At 37.3% G+C, this 21,515-nt stretch overlaps 3 protein-coding genes across 3 annotated transcripts; 2 read left to right on the forward strand and 1 right to left on the reverse strand.

Annotated features, from left to right (window-relative positions):
- Positions 1-1,927: 1,927 nt before the first annotated feature.
- Positions 1,928-12,403, forward strand: LOC122247805 (glycosylated lysosomal membrane protein). Its single transcript, XM_043007410.2, has 7 exons — positions 1,928-2,147; positions 4,283-4,537; positions 4,940-5,140; positions 6,533-6,657; positions 6,898-7,060; positions 7,288-7,568; positions 8,737-12,403. The coding sequence occupies exons 1-7, from the start codon at positions 2,073-2,075 to the stop codon at positions 8,903-8,905; spliced, it is 1,269 nt and encodes a 422-aa protein (XP_042863344.2). The 5' UTR covers positions 1,928-2,072; the 3' UTR covers positions 8,906-12,403.
- Positions 12,395-15,862, reverse strand: Ppox (protoporphyrinogen oxidase). The gene is made up of 4 exons (XM_043007407.2): positions 15,707-15,862; positions 14,953-15,163; positions 14,554-14,668; positions 12,395-14,394 (listed from the first exon to the last, which is right to left on the reverse strand). Exons 2-4 carry the CDS (start codon positions 15,129-15,131, stop codon positions 13,291-13,293), a joined length of 1,398 nt encoding a protein of 465 aa, XP_042863341.2. The 5' UTR covers positions 15,132-15,163; positions 15,707-15,862; the 3' UTR covers positions 12,395-13,290.
- Positions 15,863-16,099: 237 nt separating this feature from the next.
- On the forward strand, positions 16,100-19,436 carry LOC122247803 (F-box/WD repeat-containing protein 2). The gene is made up of 6 exons (XM_043007406.2): positions 16,100-16,239; positions 16,556-16,710; positions 16,947-17,099; positions 17,289-17,515; positions 17,782-18,646; positions 18,820-19,436. Exons 2-6 carry the CDS (start codon positions 16,577-16,579, stop codon positions 19,166-19,168), a joined length of 1,728 nt encoding a protein of 575 aa, XP_042863340.2. The 5' UTR covers positions 16,100-16,239; positions 16,556-16,576; the 3' UTR covers positions 19,169-19,436.
- The last annotated feature ends 2,079 nt before the right edge of the window (positions 19,437-21,515 follow it).

Genomic DNA, 21,515 nt, shown 5'->3' on the forward strand with positions numbered 1-21,515 from the left:
AAACATTCTGTTCCGCCATGGGAGATAAAGCACTTCGACATCATCAAAGCAAGTGTCCCTCCAAAAAAACAAATTGAAAACAACGCCCACCTGAAAGCTAAATTAAGAAAGGACATTCTGAAGCAAATTCACGAGATTAAGCAAGAGTATGAGATAAAACAGCTTATTTTCACTGATGGGTCGGTAATTCCAGCCACAGGTTCAGCCGCATGCGCTGCAATCGTATGCGATGCCACTGGAAGGATTAGCGATGTTGGTTTCTGGGCGTCCATCCTGCAGGCAGAACTGTTTGCTTTATTTGTTGCTCTTAAGATAGCCGATCGCACGGGGGATAGTACTCTCATCATTACAGACTCCCTATCCTCACTTCATGCTCTAAACTCATACAGAAATGATAACACAGGACTCGTGTCAACAGCGAGGCATAGGTTGAACAGATTGTTTCTGAAGGATGTAACCACTAAAATATTGTGGGTACCATCACACATAAATCTAGAGTTACACGATATGGCTGATGCTCTATCTAGATCATGCAGTCATATGGATACTATTGAGTATGACATTGGTGTAACAACTGAGCTTGTACGTAAGATCATAAAGAAAAAGCTCTCCACTCAGGCTGAAACTGAGAGAAATGATGAGCAAGACACAAGCAGATCAATCATTCACCATAATGCTATGTCCAAGACAAAGCATATCTACGGCAGTACAAACAGAGTTACGAGACAGCTTGATGTAGTGACCGCAAGGTTACGGCTTGGCTACAAATATTACTGGGAGTATAGTGTTTCAAACAATGCTGGGGGAACTGAATGCAAGTTGTGCAGTCAGCCCTATTCACACACCCTTGACCACTATGTAATGATGTCCTCTAATTGAAGAATTTCGTGAAAGGATTGAACGTAAAACATTGTACAGTATTGCAACATCCTTTATAGAGGACGGCATTTTATCAGATATATTACGTAAACACAAAGACTTTGCCTGTAATAGATAAAATTGCAAGGCCTCTCTAGAGTGATATACATGCACTACTATGTCTTATGTATAGCTTTGCCCTAGCTTATTGATTGACAGGGTCACAGTAATATCTGCTTTACCAACAATGTATGTCTCAGAATCTAATATGAACTGTACAAATCATTTAGGCATAGTTCCTATGCCTATTCATGTGTATACAATGTATATAGTATGAATAAACATATCAAAATCAATCAAATCTCTCTCTCTCTCTCTCTCTCTCTCTCTCTCTCTCTCTCTCTCTTTATTTCTTACTCTCTTTCTTTCTTTCTTACTCTTTCTTTCTCTCTCTCTCTCTCTCTCTCTCTCTCTCTCTCTATTTATTTCTTACTCTCTTTCTTTCTTTCTTACTCTCTCTCTCTCTCTCTCTCTCTCTCTCTCTCTCTCTCTCTCTCTCTCTCTCTCTCTCTCTCTCTCTCTCTCTCTCTCTCTCTCTCCTCTCTCCCTCTCTCTCTCTCTCTCTCCCTCTCTCTCTCTCTCTCTCTCTCTCTCTCTCTCTCTCTCTCTCTCTCTCTCTCTCTCTCTCTCTCTCTCTCTCTCCCCTCCCTCTCTCTCTCCCTCCCTCCCTCTCTCCCCTCCCTCCCTCCCTCTCTCCCCTCCCTCCCTCTCTCCCCTCCCTCCCTCTCTCCCCTCCCTCCCTCTCTCCCCTCCCTCCTCCCTCTCTCCCCTCCCTCCCTCTCTCCCCTCCCTCCCTCCCTCTCTCCCCTCCCTCCCTCTCTCCCCTCCCTCCCACACTCCCTCCCTCCCTCTCTCTCCTCCCTCCCTCCCTCCCACCCCCCCACACTGGTAAATTTCACACTCCCTCCCTCCCTCCCTCCCCTCCCTCCCATCCCTCCCACCCTCCCCATCTCTCCAGCGACATAACAGTACGTGTGACATTGACACTCGTCCTTGTATCAGCAAATCTAATCTAAACAGATAAACGTGAAATAAACACCTAAACACCTTCGTCCATCCACTCGGCGCAATCCGAGTGAATCCGCAGATTCTTCCTTACGCGAACGACCTCCTCTCGTCTGTTATCACTCGAATCACAAGACAGACTGAGCGAAATGACACACGGGAAAGTATTGCTTGTATTCTCCTTGATTTTCCTTTCTTGGGTGGCTGCGAACCCGTCGAGAAATGTGAGTTTTTGGGGGTGGTTTTGATGAGTAATATTAATGTTAATATTGTCTGAGGCGTAGGAGTTGTGATAAGTTATGGTGATTGCGGATTATGGTCATTATTATTTTTGATGGGACATGTAAACAAACAAACAAAAAAAAGGCCTATGTCTGTATCTTTAGGTTTTTTTTATGTGGTTATCTATATGTCTGTCTCTCCTTTTATGTGGTTATCTATATGTCTGTCTCTCCTTTTATGTGGTTATCTATATGTCTGTCTCTCCTTTTATGTGGTTATCTGTATGTCTGTCTCTCCTTTTATGTGGATATCTATATGTCTGTCTCTCCTTTTATGTGGTTATCTGTATGTCTGTCTCTCCTTTTATGTGGATATCTATATGTCTGTCTCTCCTTTTATGTGGTTATCTGTATGTCTGTCTCTCCTTTTATGTGGATATCTATATGTCTGTCTCTCCTTTTATGTGGATATCTATATGTCTGTCTCTCCTTTTATGTGGATATCTATATGTCTGTCTCTCCTTTTATGTGGATATCTATATGTCTGTCTCTCCTTTTATGTGGTTATCTGTATGTCTGTCTCTCCTTTTATGTGGATATCTATATGTCTGTCTCTCCTTTTATGTAGATATCTATATGTCTGTCTCTCCTTTTATGTGGTTATCTGTATGTCTGTCTCTCCTTTTATGTGGATATCTATATGTCTGTCTCTCCTTTTATGTGGATATCTATATGTCTGTCTCTCCTTTTATGTGGATATCTATATGTCTGTCTCTCCTTTTATGTGGATATCTATATGTCTGTCTCTCCTTTTATGTAGATATCTATATGTCTGTCTCTCCTTTTATGTGGATATCTATATGTCTGTCTCTCCTTTTATGTGGTTATCTGTATGTCTGTCTCTCCTTTTATGTGGATATCTATATGTCTGTCTCTCCTTTTATGTGGATATCTATATGTCTGTCTCTCCTTTTATGTGGATATCTATATGTCTGTCTCTCCTTTTATGTGGATATCTATATGTCTGTCTCTCCTTTTATGTGGATATCTATATGTCTGTCTCTCCTTTTATGTGGTTATCTGTATGTCTGTCTCTCCTTTTATGTGGATATCTATATGTCTGTCTCTCCTTTTATGTGGATATCTATATGTCTGTCTCTCCTTTTATGTGGTTATCTGTATGTCTGTCTCTCCTTTTATGTGGATATCTATATGTCTGTCTCTCCTTTTATGTGGTTATCTGTATGTCTGTCTCTCCTTTTATGTGGTTATCTGTATGTCTGTCTCTCCTTTTATGTGGTTATCTGTATGTCTGTCTCTCCTTTTATGTGGTTATCTGTATGTCTGTCTCTCCTTTTATGTGGTTATCAATATGTCTGTCTCTCCTTTTATGTGGTTATCTATGTGTCTGTCTCTCCTTCTTTCTGTCTATTCATTTATTTATCTGTTTGCTTGTCCTAGTGTTATCAATGCTTTTGACTTACACACTTCCATTTGGGAGTAAATAAATTATGAATAATGCAGTTAGTATGATACACAAATGTTGGTGGTTCAGCTTTGACAGTCACATGATGGTCAGTTCAGTGAGAGAAGTATCAGCTGATTGTAAGAAACACACCATGTGAAGAGAGAAAACTTGAGAACCTATTGTGAAATTATCCTCATTTTGCAATTGTACGTCACTGACGTGGTTGATTTTCTTGTATATGTGGTTTTGGATGAGAAGAGATTGCCTCTTAGTTGATTTTTGACGGATTTTTATTTACAAAAGGACTCGATGCTATTTTAAAGTTTGGCTCTGGAAATTTGAGCTGAGAAGAATCATATTTATTATTTATTTCCATGTAAAATGTTATTTTAGAAATATTTAGAATATTTGATGTAGACTTCTCTTTTATCTTTCTCATCTTTCTGCCTCCTTCCTCCTTTTTCTCTCTGTTTCCCCTTATCATCTCTCTCTCTACCTTCATATCTATCTTTATAATCCTTTTCTCCGCATCTTCCTACATTTTCCTCTCTCTTATCTTCATTCCCTTTTATCTGTCCTCCATCTTCTTCCTCGTTCATGATTCCTCTCTTTGGCACATGACAAGGATATCTCCTTCCTTTTTTAATTCTTCCTTTCCTTTATTTTTCAGGTTTCCTCTCCCAATGTCAACCCAGGCTGCACAAAGTCGTGCTCAGAGCCCTGGGTAGTCCACGTCAAAGCCGATGGAGAGAACGACACCATCCACCACCTGTGGGGCATGCACGCTGCGCCCTCCTTCCTCTTTGCCACAACGGACCTGTCTGCCAAGCTGAAGATCGACTGGGCGAAGTTGCAGGCCGAGGAGGAGAAGTCGATTCAGTTTGATTCTCCGCCAAGTTTTATTTTTGGGTTCGCTATCCCTAATGTGAGTGTTCTCAATTTGAAGGAGAGGGAGGGATGTGAAAGGCACTGAAATAGGTTAATAAAGTTCACAATGCAAATTCGAAAATGTCATTACAAACCGTATTCAGCTCTTGTTGTTTTTTGACTGGAAGATGAACTTGGCAGGTCGTTGATGATTGATGACTGGTCAGTAGGTTGATGATGATTATTTTGATAGCTTACTGGTTGATAATGATAAGTATTTGGTATTTGACAGGTTGTTTGTGATAACTATTTGAATTACTACAATGTTAAATTAGCACTTTGCACTCATCACCAATTTCTGAAGTGCATCTTTGCTTTGGATAAAGTATGGCATTCAATATTTTTTCCCCTTGCTTAGTTAGCAAAGATTTAATTAAACTTTTTTATCTTTTAATTTCAGCTGATACTCTTCAACGATCTCAACGATAAAGGCAAGCTAGATGGCATCCCCGATAAGGACAGGCACGTCATTTCCATGTCAGAGTTTGAGTGGAAGGTGCAAGAATCCTTTAATAATTCAATGCGGGAGGCAGCAGTGATTTTCAGGACTTCAAAGTTCAGGGGAAAGGCCTTGCCCAGTGATATTCACATCACCATTCAGGTTGGTAATTGACTTTTGTTGCAGTTGTACTCCTGTTCCTCCTCTTCCTTCTCCTCCTTTTTCTTCTTCCCTTTCTTCTCTTTTTCCTCCTTCTCCTTCTCTTCATCTTCCTCCTCCTCATGTTCTTCTTCTTCCTCCTCCTTCTTCTTCTTCTTCTTCTTCTTCTTCTTCTTCTTCTTCTCCTTCTCCTTCTCCTTCTCCTTCTCCTCCTCCTCCTCCTCCTCCTCCTCCTCCTCCTCCTCCTCCTCCTCCTCCTCCTCCTCCTCCTCCTCCTCCTCCTCCTCCTCCTCCTCCTCCCTCCTTCCTTTCCTTCTACTTCTACTGCTACTCCTTTTTTCTCTTCTTCCTCCTCCTCCTCCTCCCATTCCTCTTCTTCCTCCTCTTCCTCTTTCTCCATCAACCCTCCTCCTCCTTGAGTGCATTAACACATTGCGGAGTGGTGTTGTGACATACACGACACACGATTTTTGGCCTAACAGCAAACATCATGGCGTACATGACAACAGTCGTCACAGCATATTTAACGTTGGGGGAGAGTGGATCTCTGTGTTTCTTCATTGTACTATAAGTAATAACTCTATTTAGCAACTGATGATGACCATTGCAATTATAATTACTATAATTGCCGTAATATTCAGCAAAATAGGTTTAGTATAGAATCCCAAACATAGATGGCACCACTCTCTCCTAGCACCAGCTGGAATGAATGGCACCCATTAATTACCGGCGATGTGGGATATGCAGGCAAAGTGAGAACAGGAAGATAACCCAGACCATGTCCAGTGTCTACAATGTGTCTCTGTGCCAGTCTGGCTGTCTTTTTTGTGTGGCACTGGCTGTCCTAAACATTGGTTTACTTCCTCTTCCTCGTCTCTTCGTGTAATCTCGGCTGTGGACGGTTATTTCTTTCGTATTTGTTTATGAAGCACATGAATATGAAAATGATAAAGTTGCTCTTTATCCTCTCATAAAAAAGCATTACTTTTGTCACATGAAGTATAAAGAACATAATAAGCTGATATGGACCCAATACTATAATTTTAGATTATTGCAACATTACTAAAGCCTGTCATATAGCACATCTAGTCTCACAATACAGTAAAACACAAAAAAAAAGACAAACACAAATATGGCTCTAGTATTATAACAAGTGAATGGAAGAGAGCACAAACAGTCGCAATATGTCACATGAAGTTTCCTCGCACTGAAATAAAACCCATCTGGGTTCTGGGGAGTGGGCAAGCATATCTGTTCCCATCTGCAATGGGTTAAAGAACGTGTGTGTGTGTGTGTGTGTGTCTATGTCTGTTTGTTTGTTTTTATTTTTGTTTGTTAAGTAAATTGGTCAATGCAAAGAATTATTGTTCCCATAACTCTTTCTCCATCTATTAGATGGCAGCTTATGGGGTGGATGGTCGAAGTACAGTTTTGCCACATCTCCTGAGAACGCCTGATTCAGCCCAGTTGGATATTGTGTTGGATCGCCTCTTTCTGAATTTAACCTCGACAGAAGACTTGTGAGTTCAACTGTGATTGTGGTTTAGTGTATTATTGATATATTTGTTGGATATCTTTGGCGATAAAGTTTATAAAAGAAAGTAATTCTATCCTGCATAATTACCTTTTTTAAACAGAAAATACCATTGCCTCTTTGGGGGGGGGTTTGTTTTTTACAGCATTATTAATGTTCATATTTTAAAAATATTTCTCAATCTTTCTCCTGTATAGTGTTCGTTAAGGATTGATTTATCTTTCAGGACTTTGGAGAGGAAGCCACACTATGTCCCCATGAGTGGCTTTGCTAAACCACGCTGGGCCTTTGATGTTTTCTTATTCACTGCAGAGAAAGCAGATGGAAAGACCATGCATATTTCTAAACAAAAGTCTCTTGATGATGAGAATACGCCTGGTGTTTTTCATGTGAGTGATATTTTTTTTCCACTTATTGAATGTCTTATAACTAAATATGTATTTCAGTTATAGATAGTTGTGATAGAAGTATACTCCTAGTATATTATATTATAGTGGTGGAAACACCTGTTTTAGAAATTGGAAAATATTTCTTGAAATATAAAAAGATATTGCTTTACATACATTAATAATTTGTGTGAAGATATAAACCGTAAAATATATTTTCTTCCTGGCAGTTGGACGAGATCACGACACCATTACCTAAGGCAGGAGGCCAAGGTGGTTATCTTCAGTGGCGTCCAGTTAGCTACCTCACCAGTGATCGTGACATTAATTACTCCACCTTTCCAAACATTAATGAGACTCTTGCACCACTTGATAACATTACAACTACAAAGTCCTCTCTGGCATATGCATTGCTTGGAGAGGACCTGATGACAAAAGTGACAGCTGCCACAACTTTAGCGTTTGGACAGCCAAAAGATAACTTCTACACTGGTAATAACTATACTACATGGTAAGTACAGGAGGAAAAGTATGGATTTCTGATACTTAATCCATTGCGGACGGATGTCATGACATACACGACGCAGGAGCTTTAGCCTGAAAATGGGCGTCATGACATATATGACATTCAGGGATTTTGGATCACTGTGGTATTTTATTGTGCTATGAGTAAGGAGTGAGTGATGATGACAATTGCAGTCATAATTACTATGATTACCGTAATATTAAGCAAACCTAACATCCAACACATAGATCACACCACTTTCTTCTAGCACCAGTAGGAGAGAGAGCCTTGAATGGCACCCATCTATGTCTCTAGCAAGCACTATCTCTATAGAGTGGTGGCACACAGCAAGTTATGCAACCTCTTGCTCTTAAGTACCGCCAATGAAGGATGTGCAGGCAGAATGAGAAGAGGAAGGTGACTCAAATGATGTCCAGTCTCCAAAATGTGTTCTTGTGCCAATAGGGATGCCTTTTATTGTGGCACTCACAGTTATAAGCACAGTTTTCCAATCTCTTCCTTACCTCTTCATGTTATCTTCATTGTAGATGGTCATATGTTTCATATTTGTTCATGACAGCAGCACACAAATGCGAAAAAATAAAGTTGCTTTTTGTACTTCATTAAAACAGCAATACTCCTATCACACTGAGAATAAAGAAAATAATGAGCTGATATGGAACCTATGCTACAATTTCAGTCAACTGCAGCATTGATAGAGCATCATATGGCACATATAAGTTTCTAAACACAATAAAACACACAAAAATCAAAACACAAAAATGGCCCTAGTTTTACAATGAGTGATTAAATGAAAGTGGGAAAAGTCAAAGTATTTTGTATGAAGCAGCCTCGCTATGAAATAAAATACATCCTGGAGACGGGGCAAGCGAATTTATCCCCCGTCCGCAATGGGTTAAGTCCTGAGTCCTGATAAAGGTGTTGAGATGCTAAGCTTCTGTCTTATAATTCTTTTTATCATATGCAGTGAAACAGAAATATTACAGACTTCATGTCAGTTTTACCTTTATTTTAGATTTTGATATTTAAAGACATGCACATAAGATATTTTTGTTTTATCATATACCATTTTATTTGCATTTTGAGCCCACTTTGGTTGTATTTAGAGCCCTATGAACTAGTAAGACTATTTCACCTTTTTTTATTTTTACAGGACTGTGGCTATGGGGCAGGGTTCACCCCCTACGGAGACCTTTTCAACCATGGTTATTGTCGTGATTAGCTTGGGGGTTGGCATCCCAGTGCTAATGTTCTTAATTGGAGGTGTTGTGATAGCCTCACGCAGGTGTCGTCGCTCATCAGATCCACTTCTTCTTAACTAGGCCTGTCAGTTTTATGCAGAATTACCTCACAGAGATTTTATAATTGTATTGTTTTTAAATGGTTACAATTATTTTCTAGTTCCTCTTTTCTTTATTTGATGTACCTATATATATATATTAGATTACACAGCCATTTTTATATGCCAGCCACAAATGATAATTCAGTGCTCTTCAAAATAAGTGCCTTCTGAGATACTTGTTATATAGCACATAACAGACAGTTGATACATAACAATACATTAAATAACAGAACATGATATATACGCAACATAACAGACAGTTGATATGAGTACAAGTGTTACAGCTATATAGAAGTTAATCCAACAGGTTTGATAGTGTTAGCACATAGCTAAATGATATTGATACCAAATTTTTGTCAGTAGTATGTTATTGGCACAAGATTTTGTTGTAAAAAAAAAAACTAATGGAATTATATCCATTTTTATGATATTTGAATTAAAGATACCCGAATGTCTTGACGCAAGACTAATATTAGACACTTTGTATAGGAATCTTATTATTATAGGACTGGTTAACAGCATTTACTCAGTGATAGCATATGACAGACAATCTGCCATAGTATTGACAATGATGATAGAAATTACATGATAAGTTTAGCTTTAGTTGATATCGTGCATCACAAAGCTAGTAATATTTAGTGTGACCAAGGGTATATTTTTATATTCACTAACCACTCTATATTGTTGCTAGTCAGAAACTATACAATCTTTAATTAAAAGATCATATAACATTTTTTTTTATATACTTATCCCAGAGAGCAGCATGTTTTTAATCTTTCTGTTCTGCTCTTCCCTTTTGAAATGATTAAAGATTAATTCTAGTCATTGTCAGAGGCACTGGTGTGGTCATCAGTTAAATTCCGTATTTTAAACTTGTTCTTTAAAACATTTATTTTGCATTTGACGTAAATCAAAAACAAAAGGTTGTGATGTAGAGAGCTGCATCATGGCATGAAAGAACTTACCTTATCAGCTTAACTTTGTTTGGTTATATATGTGATCATTACACATGGTGATAATTCAAGAGGTTATGCATTTTTCTTTCTTTCTTTCTCTCTTTTATGTAAATATTCAATATGAAATTGTAAGTTTTTAAAATTAAATTATGTTGGTTGGCTTTGAATATGTACTACATTCTAATTATGTGGTTGTAAAGTTGTAAGCTTAATGGTTGTTTTATGCAACTGTTATGATGCTGGTTTTGATTCCATTAGTTGTCTATATAAAAAAAATATATATTGTAGTACCATATACCTATATACTGTGGTTGTTTGATCTCACAAAAAGGAAGAAAATTTATGTAGAAAAATATCATGTAAACTGTTTTATTATATATTTGATGAATTGATATTTAATGAGAAATATATTGTATTCTAAAGTCCAATTAGGAGTCGACATTTTTTTTCATAACTGATATATAAGTTTGCTATCAAAATACTCAACACATACTCATTTAGGGGTTTGCATATCCTCTGTGATCTCTTCCTCTTTAAAAGTTAGATTATTCTTATATTGCATTTGTACTATAGTTAGAAATACCCTATGGTACTAGCAGCATGCATTCCATCAAGACATTTACCTATTGATTAGTAAAAGCTTTTATTGGAATAAAAAGGAGTGTTTTGGGAAGTTCAGATATAAACTCTTTAGTGTTGGGAACTTGTCTATTGTGTTTTTCATTTACCAATGTTTCTTTACACATAAATGGCTCCACAAGCACTTAGTCACCAAGGAGTCAATTACCAAGCTTAAGTGATTTCACTTATTTACCCCATTTCTTGTTCTGGGATTTTTTTCTGTAATGTTTCTTGTTAACATTATCATTATTATTATATTGCTATCATCGTTATTATTTCTTAATGTTAGTAAATAAAAATGAATACTTTTATTCCTGAAAATCAGGGAATGGGATAAATGAGTGAGGTCAGGTGGGCCTAGTAATTGATTCCTTGGTGGCAAAGCACTTGTGGAGCCATCTATATGTAAAAAACAAGTGCATGTATACATGCATTTCTGGCATCAGTGGAGAAAGTACTTTTGTAAAGCTACATGGGCAACATAGGCCATTAGATTACATCAGGTTTAGTGTCTCAGTCATATTTTTCCATTATATATCACATATTTTTTTTGCCAGGAAAAGAATGGCAATTTTATACCTGGGTTGTATTACCAGATAGGATAAGCACATAACCTGTAATCTATACGAATCTGCACTCAGGGTAGAAACTCTGGAACAGAAGCAGATGCAGGGAACATTCCTTACAATCCATAAAATTTTGTGAGAGAAAATCATCCTTACCACACATAACTTTTCACTGTCCTCCACTTCGGTCTCTGAAAGTGCCTTATAAACATAAAAATATAACAGATAAATCCCTCATTTACATCTCATGCTCAGTTAAACTAATTATTCTCATGTACCTTGTTTACTCTATCTCCTGTAGCTTGATCTTTATTACTTTTTCTTTCTGTGGTAAAAGTTGTATGACAGTGATAGGCCTGGAGTGATAATTCAGTCACTGCTCTGACAGCACATGTGATATGTTTTTTATCATTCCTGAAAATAACAGGTTGATTATGGCTGTGGCATTTATTTTAACGTAATGTCTAATGAGTATGATAGAGGAGGGAGGATCAATACCAGCAAGGAATCAATCAATGATATTTATTTATTTGTTGAGAGAAAGATTGTGACTAGTAAAGAAATTATTAATTGTTTAAAAGCTTGTCATTTTATTTGAGAAAATCTGTTAGGTTTGTGATTATGGTTATGGTTGTCTTTTTTAATGATGTACAGATGTACTTTGTTACAAGAATTGCTTATCTTGGCCTTCAGATAAATGTATTTCAGTTGGTACTAATGAACTGTTCCGAAGCACTTTCATTAGACCATGGGTCATTCTTCAAGACATATGCCTGTGAATTATACTTACAAATAACTATTAAAGTCTACCCTCAACTTTAAACATGCACACCCAGTTGTCACAATCCTTGCCCCATTAAACTATATCTGCACATATTACCCACTTATCCAAGATTTTGAAAACAGGAAATTTTGTCATGTTTTTTTCTGACATATCCATACCTCTTTGATTTTAAAACTGTGGCAGAGAGTACTATATTAAGTGATGCTACATAAACCTCTCAGGTTTTTGTTTCTCCTTTTTATAAAGTTGCAATTGTTATTATCATTACTACTACTTATATTACCATTACTATTATATTTTTTATTATCTCTAGCATTAGCATTATCACATGTCTCAGAAATGTCTGAGAAACATTCCATAGATAATATAAATGTTTACCTTTCACAAGTCATTGATTAAAATTTGTTGAAAATTCTCATATGGAGAGCTACTAAAGCAACTCCCATGTGACATATCTTGTATTATCTGATGCATTCATATATAATGCAATGGCAAAATGTAAAAATAGGTTTGGAGGCATTGTATATTCTTTAATAAAAATATTATTGAAATATTTTTTTTATTGTTCAACATTTCTGGATGATGTGTAAAAGTACACAGTATGATATAACAGCACAACTGCCATTGCTTTTAGAGTTACCAAACCTTCTCTCACTAACTCACTTTCTCTCTCACAGATAGATAGATAAATAGATAATGACCAAATACACCAAATTGAAGCTGTTTTCATGTTTGGTAGAAGAGAATACAATATATATATATATGTTAAATAAAATTGCTAGTTTTTGAGGAAAGCAGTCCATAAATAATGCTGGTTACTCTTGAACAGAAATTGAGATGCTAATTATCACAGGAGTAAGGCAGCTGTGCATTGTTCACATAATTATTGTAGAAAGTATTGTCAAATATCTTGAAAGAAAATACAAATTCATAGGCATTTTAACCAACTGTTATATTTTTTTGTATAATAATTTCATAGTATGAAAGTGAAAATTATCCTCATCATCAGCATAACTTTCAATTCATTTTGTTATCAAATTTTAAGAAATTTTAAATACAGGAGTTCTTTTAGATAATTTGTCAATGTTTGGACCAAATAAAACAGCAAAACACTATAAATACTTGTTTCTTTTCTTAAACCTTAAATCCAACAAAATATTAAATATCTGTATTTGCAAACTTTTTTTTTTTTAATGACATTTCTTAGTAAAAGGACTGGACTCTACCAACTAATATACATTGGGCCTTCAGCCCTGCAATTAGCTGTGTTTTTGAGAGCACATTTCTTGCTATCAATGGCAATACAACAACTTCTCAGGTTTATATTAGGAGTACTATGTAAACTTTTGGAGTAGAATATTCTGGTATTACCTAAAGCACAGCACCATGAGAAAATTCAAAATAATGAACCCTCTTTCAAATATATATTTGTTTCTTCTTACTGTAATACAGCCTTTTTTGCACTCATTATGGCATCATTTACTCCTACTCCATCATAGGAATTCCCTGCTAATGTCAGTGGAATTTTCAAGTCTTTAATCAATTTCCTTGCATTGACAACCATTTCAGAATGTCCAACAATATATTGTGGTATACAGTCTTTCAGAATGTTAACACTGTGTCGCACTGGTGCTTCTTTTATCTTCAGAACTGACTCCACTTCTTTGACGGCGACATCTAAAAAGCTCTCTGGTGACGGGCTCTCTCCGAAGTACTGTTTGAACCAATATCCTCCCATCATTATAGTCAATATGGTTCTGTCACCTTGCGAGAATGTACATGTGTCAAAAATTACACCGAGAACCTTACTGGGTTCTAAGGAAGGCACAAGATACCCAAATGCTTGCTCATTCAGTTTGTCACCTGCATATTCAAGTGTTACAACAGCTACTGTAGCAAATGGTATCCTACCCAGTACCCTGCTTAAGTCCATATCAAGATCCTCCACCACTCGGCTTAAATGATTTGCAGGAAGACAAGAGATGACTCTGTCTGTTTGTATTTCTTCACTACTTGTCTGCACAACAAGATGCCCCTGTCTCCTTTGAATTCCTTTCACTGGAGTGCTTCGTCTGATCTCAACACCATCCTTTTTAAGACTCTCTGCAAGGACTTTCACCAAAGTCTCTAAGCCATCCTGTAGAGACCAAACAGCCCATTTTTCTTTTCTTGCTTGCTGGACCAGGTCACTCTTTGCCAGCTCAGGGTCTGGCTTCTCTGCATTTTTACGGTCTTTGATGAACCCCTTCAGTACAGAGCCATGTTTCTGTTCAACTTCATGCATTCTTTTGGCAAGTGACTTGACACTAAGGTCGCGAGCATTACCAGCAAAGACACCCCTTGCCAAAGGATCAATTGCAAACCTTGCAACATCTGGGCCAAAGCGCCTGTTGACAAAGCTGAAGAGACTTTCATCATCTGTGTGGACTTTTTTTGCTCGCAAATCACTCAGGACACTTAAGGCCAAAGGCTTTGAGAAGGGAGGAATCTTAGTTAGGGCTGTCTTCAGGCTATTTGGTAATCTGTGTAAGGTGCCATTGACCTGAAAGTAAAATAAATGTTTTGAACTATAATAACAAGAAAAGCAAATAAATATTGTCAGGTCTTACTTCAAAAGCTCAAATCATGTAACAGAATTTTATAATCCTTTGCAAATGCGAAATCCCTCAAACCCAAGCAAAGATGAACGCCGTATACGCACTTTAATCATCCTGTTCTTAGCAGATGGCTCCCCATAATGGACACTGCGGACCTTATCTCTTAGTCCAAGGTTCTCAGCTAAGGCTAAAGTGTTGGCCCCTGCATTGCCAGCCACTCTGTGTGTGTTCAATAAGCTCAGTCAGTCATATTTCAAAGGATGTCTATCACTTACTCTATGAAAGGTTATGTAAATACTGGCCTACTGAAGTGTGTATTTCTGTTTTTTTTTATCTCATAGTTTGAACATGCAACTTGTAAAAACAAGAACAACTACAAAAAAACAAGACTGAGTGTTATCATTTCCATATAGAAGCATTTTTTAAGCCTATCTGTTACACTGGAAATGGCTTTTATCACAAATCATCAGGCTTTTAGAACAGTTTAGTCCTCCATGGCATACCTGAGTGTCCTTGGTCCTCCTTCATATAAAACACCATCGTCGTGCTTAGTAGAATCAATCCAGCCTCCCAGCCTATGTGTAGCTTCCAGAACTACAATCCGTGAGGAAGGGTTGATGGTTCGTAGGTAATGAGCGGCTGCCAATCCACTGACCCCACCTCCAAGCACTGCCACGGTCATTATGTTGAATCCAAAAAGGTAGAAAATATTACCTGAAAAACAAAAAAATAATAACTGACCAAGTTTCAATATATCACATTTAGTTCTGTCTTCTTGATTTTAATAACTCAATTTTTCTTGGGTTTCATACTTTTTCTCATCTCCTGACCCCAAAGAAATTAATATGTAAAATTAAGAGTAAAAAGATCATTACCAATAGTCACCTGAATAAAATGCATGTATATGTTTGTCAGAAAAAAAAAAACACTATACACAAAATAGATTTGAAAATAAATCTAAACCTATTTCGTGCATATTAGTTTTTTTTTCTGCCGTATCATCAACACAGTAGAGTGATTTTGCCACTTTAAGTATATGTTAAATAAAAATATATAGCTTTCAACCCATCTATCTTACCAAATGTTTGCGACCGCACTAATCTCAAAATCTAATGCAACTGTCACCAAAATATACTGATGAACAACCATTGCCAACTAGTCATGCATCACCTGTGCGCCAGACGTACTGAAGGCAAGATGATGTAATTCACACACCTGAGCTTTTGAGTGTTTTTTTGCGTGGTAGAAGTCACGTACCTGTATTTCTCCTGTTTTATGGTCTTGTCTCTTCCTCTAGAGTACTTGACGTTGTATATATTACAGTAATTATCTGTTTAAAAGCATTGTCTGTCCTCAAATTCAGACTTTCTCGAAGATTTTCCTCTTCTGCGGTTTTTAATAGGAAGGACCATGTATATAATTATTTATTTTCTTAGTATTCTTTGTATGGGTACTTATACAAACAACTGTGTGCATTGTGCATTATTTGTGAAGAAAGTTCAGGATTTTTATTCTTATGCGGTATATGACATTGATATCAACTATCGAGGGAACATGAATATAAATATTTACCTTTTTGACAGAGTGAACATTTACATTGAAATTCCTTCTGAATATGCATATATTCCATACAATTAAAATGGTGTGGACAATGAATGGAGTGAACACAAGCACAACAAATATTGTATGTTCAGAGAATACTCTATGAAGGTTGAAAAACAACTTTCAGTGTGAGTTATCGAGCGTGACAGAGTGTCAACTGAACATCTATGTGGATACCATTCGCAAAGGTAAAGGGTTCTCGCCGCTTTTATTTCCGAGACAGAATTCCTGTAGACATATTTGATTGATTTAAAGGACCAAGTACTGGCTACGATAACTGCAAATAAGTTTTGAGAATCATTTTTGTGGAAGTCATAGAATTAGTGTGGAAAGTATCTCGCACAAATCCGGGAAATGCCTCTTGCAATGGATATATACATGCTAGCATTTGCATCATCTAAAATCTAGATTATGAAAAGATATTTAGTATTTAAAGTAATACTATCACTGGCATCAGGATCCATTCCTAATAATTATCAATATATTCTTACAAACTATTTTTAGTAAGAGATCAACGTGAGAACGATGGATAAACTGATATCAGAGTTGGTCCACCTAGAGGTATCAGAGCAACAGAAGGTTCTATCAGCTCTTGTGACAGCAGTGTCGCCTGAAAAGCAACTATCTCTCCTGCTTCCTGCTGTCTCCAAAGCCTCAGGGTAAGACATCTCCTTTAACCACCTCATATCCAAAGATACTAGACTTAGTTGCTAATGCCATAGAATTACAGGCTCCCTAAGATAAAATGAGTTGATTATGATTACCTTGATTAAGCTGTTATTTTTTATGTATTTTCTTTTTTACTAAATATTTGTTGACTGCAAAGTGTTATATACAATGCAAGGTTGTCTCATCTATATTACCATTCTGTAAGATCAATTGTTAAACTTTCTAGTTATGTGAAATGGCGCCTAGCAGTGACACTAGCCTGGCAAGATACCCCAGACTTACTAGAGCTTCTGCCAGCTGAACTTCAGGTCATGGTCCTGCAATATTTGGATGGCCCAAGTCTCCTCACTGCATGTCAAGTATGCCAGGGATGGAACAGGTATTAAGAGATATTGAATTTAAATTTATATTCTTTTTCTTTATGTCTGGCCACTTTATTCAATTTCTCGTCCCTTCCTCCCTTACCTTTTTCCATTCTTTCTCTTCTCTTCTCTTTTCTGTCTGTTTGTAATGGCAAATGTTGCCCTATCTTTCCTTATAAGTTACTGATGTCATTACTGTTTTGCAGAGTGTTGATGAATCATGGGCAGCTTTGGTTAAAAAAGTGTCATCAGCTTGGGGTCAACATGGATCTATTATCTCAGGGAACAAACTGGCATGAAGTGTATGTGTCATCTCTACGCCAACTCACATCTCTAAAGAATGGCACAGCTTTTGTGGAACGATTCATGCAACTCCAAAACTGCAATAAAGCTGTGAAGGCTGTTGATTATCAAGATGGATATCTGTGCACAGGTATTTTGCTTTTCAAGAAGATTCAAATAGTTTGATTATGTTCATTTAATTATTTTTATCTTCCTGGCTACACTATATGGACAAATATTTATGTATTTCAAAGTGATACCACATGAGTGTTTTTTTTAACATTTTAATTCAACCTTTCATTGAAATTCCAAGAAAAGATAGACATGTTTACCTGTAAATATTGCTAAGGGTGTACATTATGGATGTATATTATGTATTTATAAATATGAAATGCTTAGACTGTTTAAATTTTTCAGTGTCAGAAGAAGACTATGTGAATATTTGGCAGTTAGACCTGAACATCCCTATCCTAACATTCCCGGTTGAACGTGCAGTATCATACATCAAATTCAAGCCAAAGCAGCTTCTTGTTTGTGGCCATTTCGTTGGCATATTGACCTCTTGGGACTTGAGTGTTATGGATAAACAGTCTAGTAGTAAGTACAATGATGGAAATAGCCATTCAAGTGAATATCAGCTACTCAGATGCAAGTTCAAAATGCACGCTGGGCCAGTCTTTTGCTGTGATTTTTCTAGTGAACTAGACCTTTTGATAAGTGGCGGCGCAGACGACTGTATAAATTTATGGTGTCTTACCTCCGGATTGAAAGTAAAATCCTTACCCCATCAAGAGCACTGGGTACTAAGAGTCATCTTGATGCCTGACAACACTCACTCCGATCAACACTGTGTCATCTCTATGACTAGAGACTGTGTCAACAAACTTACATGGGATACACATTGTGATGAAAGCTCAGGAACAAAGGATGTGGTTTTGAAGAAGATGGGCAGTATAGACCAAATTCAAAATAAGATGTGTGTCCGTTTGAATGAGGGAAACCATAACTTCTTTACCCCAGGTCTTCATTGTAGTAAAAAATATATTGGACTGATAAAGCAAGACATTGATGAAAAACATGCTTGTCTTTGTGTGTACGATATAGAAAATTTTGACCTGAAGTATAATATTACCTTAAATTTTAAAGTGAAAAAACTCCTTGCTCTTGGCAACAGATATGCCCTACTTCTCACTGTTGGATGTGTTCTTTATTCCTCAACCTTAATGGTGGTGGACATTGTTACTGGTGAAAGTATTGGCTCGCACACTATTCCACATTCAAAGTAAGTATTATCAAACTATACTATGCTTGATTTTGTTGACACTACATTTGTTTTGTTTTTTTTACATGTTTTATGGTATGACTGTGACGCACACAGTAACTCACTCACTCTCTCTTCCTCTCTAAGATCAAACATACTGGTGTTAAATGATGCTACTAACACGCCACTTTCAGGATGACAACGCCAGATGGAGCCCAGCTGGTGGTCGGGGATGTGGAGTGGCTAGACGGCCTCAGGGGTCAGATATGCCCGAGTGTTGCTACACCCTGTGCCAAGAGGGAAGAGGATGAATGCGAGGGAACAGCCGAAGAGCAGCAAGACGTGTGTGAGGTCCGCGGGAACCTGTGCTTGGACGCAAGAATTCAACAACTAAGCATTTCTAGCGAACCGGAGAAGAGCTCCCTTACGTTAGAGAGGCCTAGTCGTCTTGTGCTCGCAGCTGGCGTGCAGAGCGAACCAGGGAGTTTGTTTACCCTGTGGTGGTCCTACCCCCGGGCCACAGCAAAGTGTAAAAAAGAATAGATGTGTTCATAGATATTTCTACTAAAAAAAAAGAAAAAAAATGCGGTAATCAGATTCTAGTTGCCCGTTCTGATTCCTGACATATTTCATTGTTTGCTTTACCTTAGTGGGGCAAGTGTGTGTTTGTGATATGTTTATATACGAATAGTGTCATTTGGTTTGTCAATTTGACCGGACTGGTGTCATACTGTAGGTGTTGACCAGTTTCTATGCACTATATGTCATATTCGGAATCGTCTGTAGTTTTATCAAATTTAAATACTCTTCGCGATCAACTTTTTTACTCTAATATTTCAAGACCGCTGTTGACGACCGTAACTTAAGAGGGAAGGAGAGAATTAGAGAGGACATAGATTTTGATGTAATGAAATCAAATTAGCTATTTTATAAGGATTTTAAGCAGATTCCGTTACCCTAGGCCATAAACACCCTGAGGACCAATTTGTATATGCAACAAAGCAATATATGAATATAACATTCAGCATTACTCTAATGTCCTTTATTTCCGAAAGAGGTTTCAACGGAGATGTTTGATAATAACTTGATAAATCATTTATATGAAATAAATAAATTTCCAGTTGCTTCATATGACGTTACGCTAATAAAGCAGATTCCACCACTTTCCATTTAGATTTTCATATATGAATCTTGGTACACACCATAAGGGAACATTTTGATGCGGACAGCGGTAACGTAAACTCCCATATTTTTTAACATTTTTTTTAGTTCTATCATAGGCGCGCGTATGGATATAGCCGATTGTACATCTTGCCTTTGCAGCAGTGAAAACGCACTCATCGGTGATTCTGTGATTTATTGCAAGGTGGCATAGCACAAGTAACGTAATAGACGAAAATGATCTGGGTAAAGAAAACGCGTAACAAAGGCGTCATGTAAATGATTAATTGGCGCGAGGGACAATGACTCGCGGATTTCTAAAAAAAAAAGTGCCTCTTGACAGGTGGTGAAAATGTGTGGAAGCTGAAAATCGGGAACTATATATCCATGGTGAAGGAAGCTTTGTGCTTATTTATCATCCAGGGGGAAGAGGAGGGTGGGTATTTATTTTCCTTGAGTAATTTATTTCGAATATTTTTTAATATATAAATTATAAGTAAATATTGCTTCGTATAGTTATTGATGGCTGGAGAAGTATTATCGATATTAAGTTGATACACATCTGATAGGCCGGCTGTACACGTGACACGGGCACAGTGATATTGATAACCTTTTTATCTTTACATTTTTTAAAAGAAAAGGCTGCGCTTATTCTTGTGATATTTGTTTGCAGGAGAATGTTCAACAAATTCGCAGTATATATTATATTGTTATTTATATAGTGCTTAGAATGAATTGCAATTTATAACATGGTTTTGGCAAACATAGCATGATGGTAGAAGGGAAAGTTTGTGCGAAATGTATACAGCAGCGTATTCTAATCATAATATCCTGCCATCTAACATTTTACTAGGTTGACATTTTATTGTAATTACAAAAATGAAGTGACATACATCCATACCAGTCCAACCACCATATCCTAAACCAAGCCCATTAACATTTCCCATCAATAGTCGCGAGACACAATTTAGGAACTATCTACGTATAAGATTGAAAAGGTCCGTAAACAAGTTCAGAAAGGGACCCGCGCTCTAGATGCCACGTGTCACCTACCCACTGATCCACCGCGGTTCGTAGGATGTCTGAAGGAGTAATTTTATTTCTAAATTTCCTGGACTCAGAAAACAGGTTCCTTATTGTGACTGGCTCCTTACTTTATCGGAGACTGTTAAACCCGGTCGAGAAAGAATGCTGGAAAGGCACAGAGGATGATACCTCGGGGAAATTTAAAGCAATGTGAAGCTTGGTTCGAACTCGCCACGTAAGGTTAAGTTGGATCTTGGATAACCAAGTTCAAGATTTTTGGGCTTTGTTGAAGAACACGTTGTGATTATTAGGTAACTAGTATTTGGAAATTTCCCACTCGATAAAGTCTCGTTTTGAACTTTCTGCAAGATATGATTGGAATACGTGACTGGAACTGCCAGATCAAGTCCTCGAGGAAGTAAAAACAAGAATTATAGAACTGGTTTCTTTATCCATTTAGAATTTGTCATAATGGCGCGAACCAATCATTCTCGCAATATCTAATATTTTGATAATAAGTATTGAAAAGAATATGAAGAAAACGCAGTTATAATTACAAAGTTCGAATGTGCGTCTTTACAAATTGAAAGGTTGCGGGTATTCTAAACTACGCGCCATATTTTAGGAGCCCACCGGCGTGTTTACAGAAATCTGTTATTCACAAGGCCTACTTATGTATTCTGGTGTTTATGGACTTTGTGTA

This window comes from Penaeus japonicus, unplaced genomic scaffold, assembly GCF_977035675.1.
Source record: "Penaeus japonicus unplaced genomic scaffold, GWHDUDI00000001_assembly GWHDUDI00000013, whole genome shotgun sequence".
Lineage (NCBI taxonomy): Eukaryota > Metazoa > Arthropoda > Malacostraca > Decapoda > Penaeidae > Penaeus > Penaeus japonicus.

Bases quoted from the DNA above. Each gene is read 5' to 3' on its own strand.
- LOC122247805 (XM_043007410.2), top strand. From the start codon at position 2,073: ATGACACACGGGAAAGTATTGCTTGTATTCTCCTTGATTTTCCTTTCT. The intron at 6,658-6,897 runs GTGAGTTCAACT...TTTATCTTTCAG, and splicing joins TTAACCTCGACAGAAGACTT to GACTTTGGAGAGGAAGCCAC. The intron at 7,061-7,287 runs GTGAGTGATATT...TCTTCCTGGCAG, and splicing joins ATACGCCTGGTGTTTTTCAT to TTGGACGAGATCACGACACC.
- Ppox (XM_043007407.2), bottom strand. From the start codon at position 15,131: ATGACCGTGGCAGTGCTTGGAGGTGGGGTCAGTGGATTGGCAGCCGCT. The intron at 14,669-14,952 runs GTATGCCATGGA...GAACACACACAG, and splicing joins GGAGGACCAAGGACACTCAG to AGTGGCTGGCAATGCAGGGG. The intron at 14,395-14,553 runs GTGCGTATACGG...TTTTACTTTCAG, and splicing joins CTAAGAACAGGATGATTAAA to GTCAATGGCACCTTACACAG.
- LOC122247803 (XM_043007406.2), top strand. From the start codon at position 16,577: ATGGATAAACTGATATCAGAGTTGGTCCACCTAGAGGTATCAGAGCAA. The intron at 16,711-16,946 runs GTAAGACATCTC...TAAACTTTCTAG, and splicing joins GCTGTCTCCAAAGCCTCAGG to TTATGTGAAATGGCGCCTAG. The intron at 17,100-17,288 runs GTATTAAGAGAT...ACTGTTTTGCAG, and splicing joins GTATGCCAGGGATGGAACAG to AGTGTTGATGAATCATGGGC.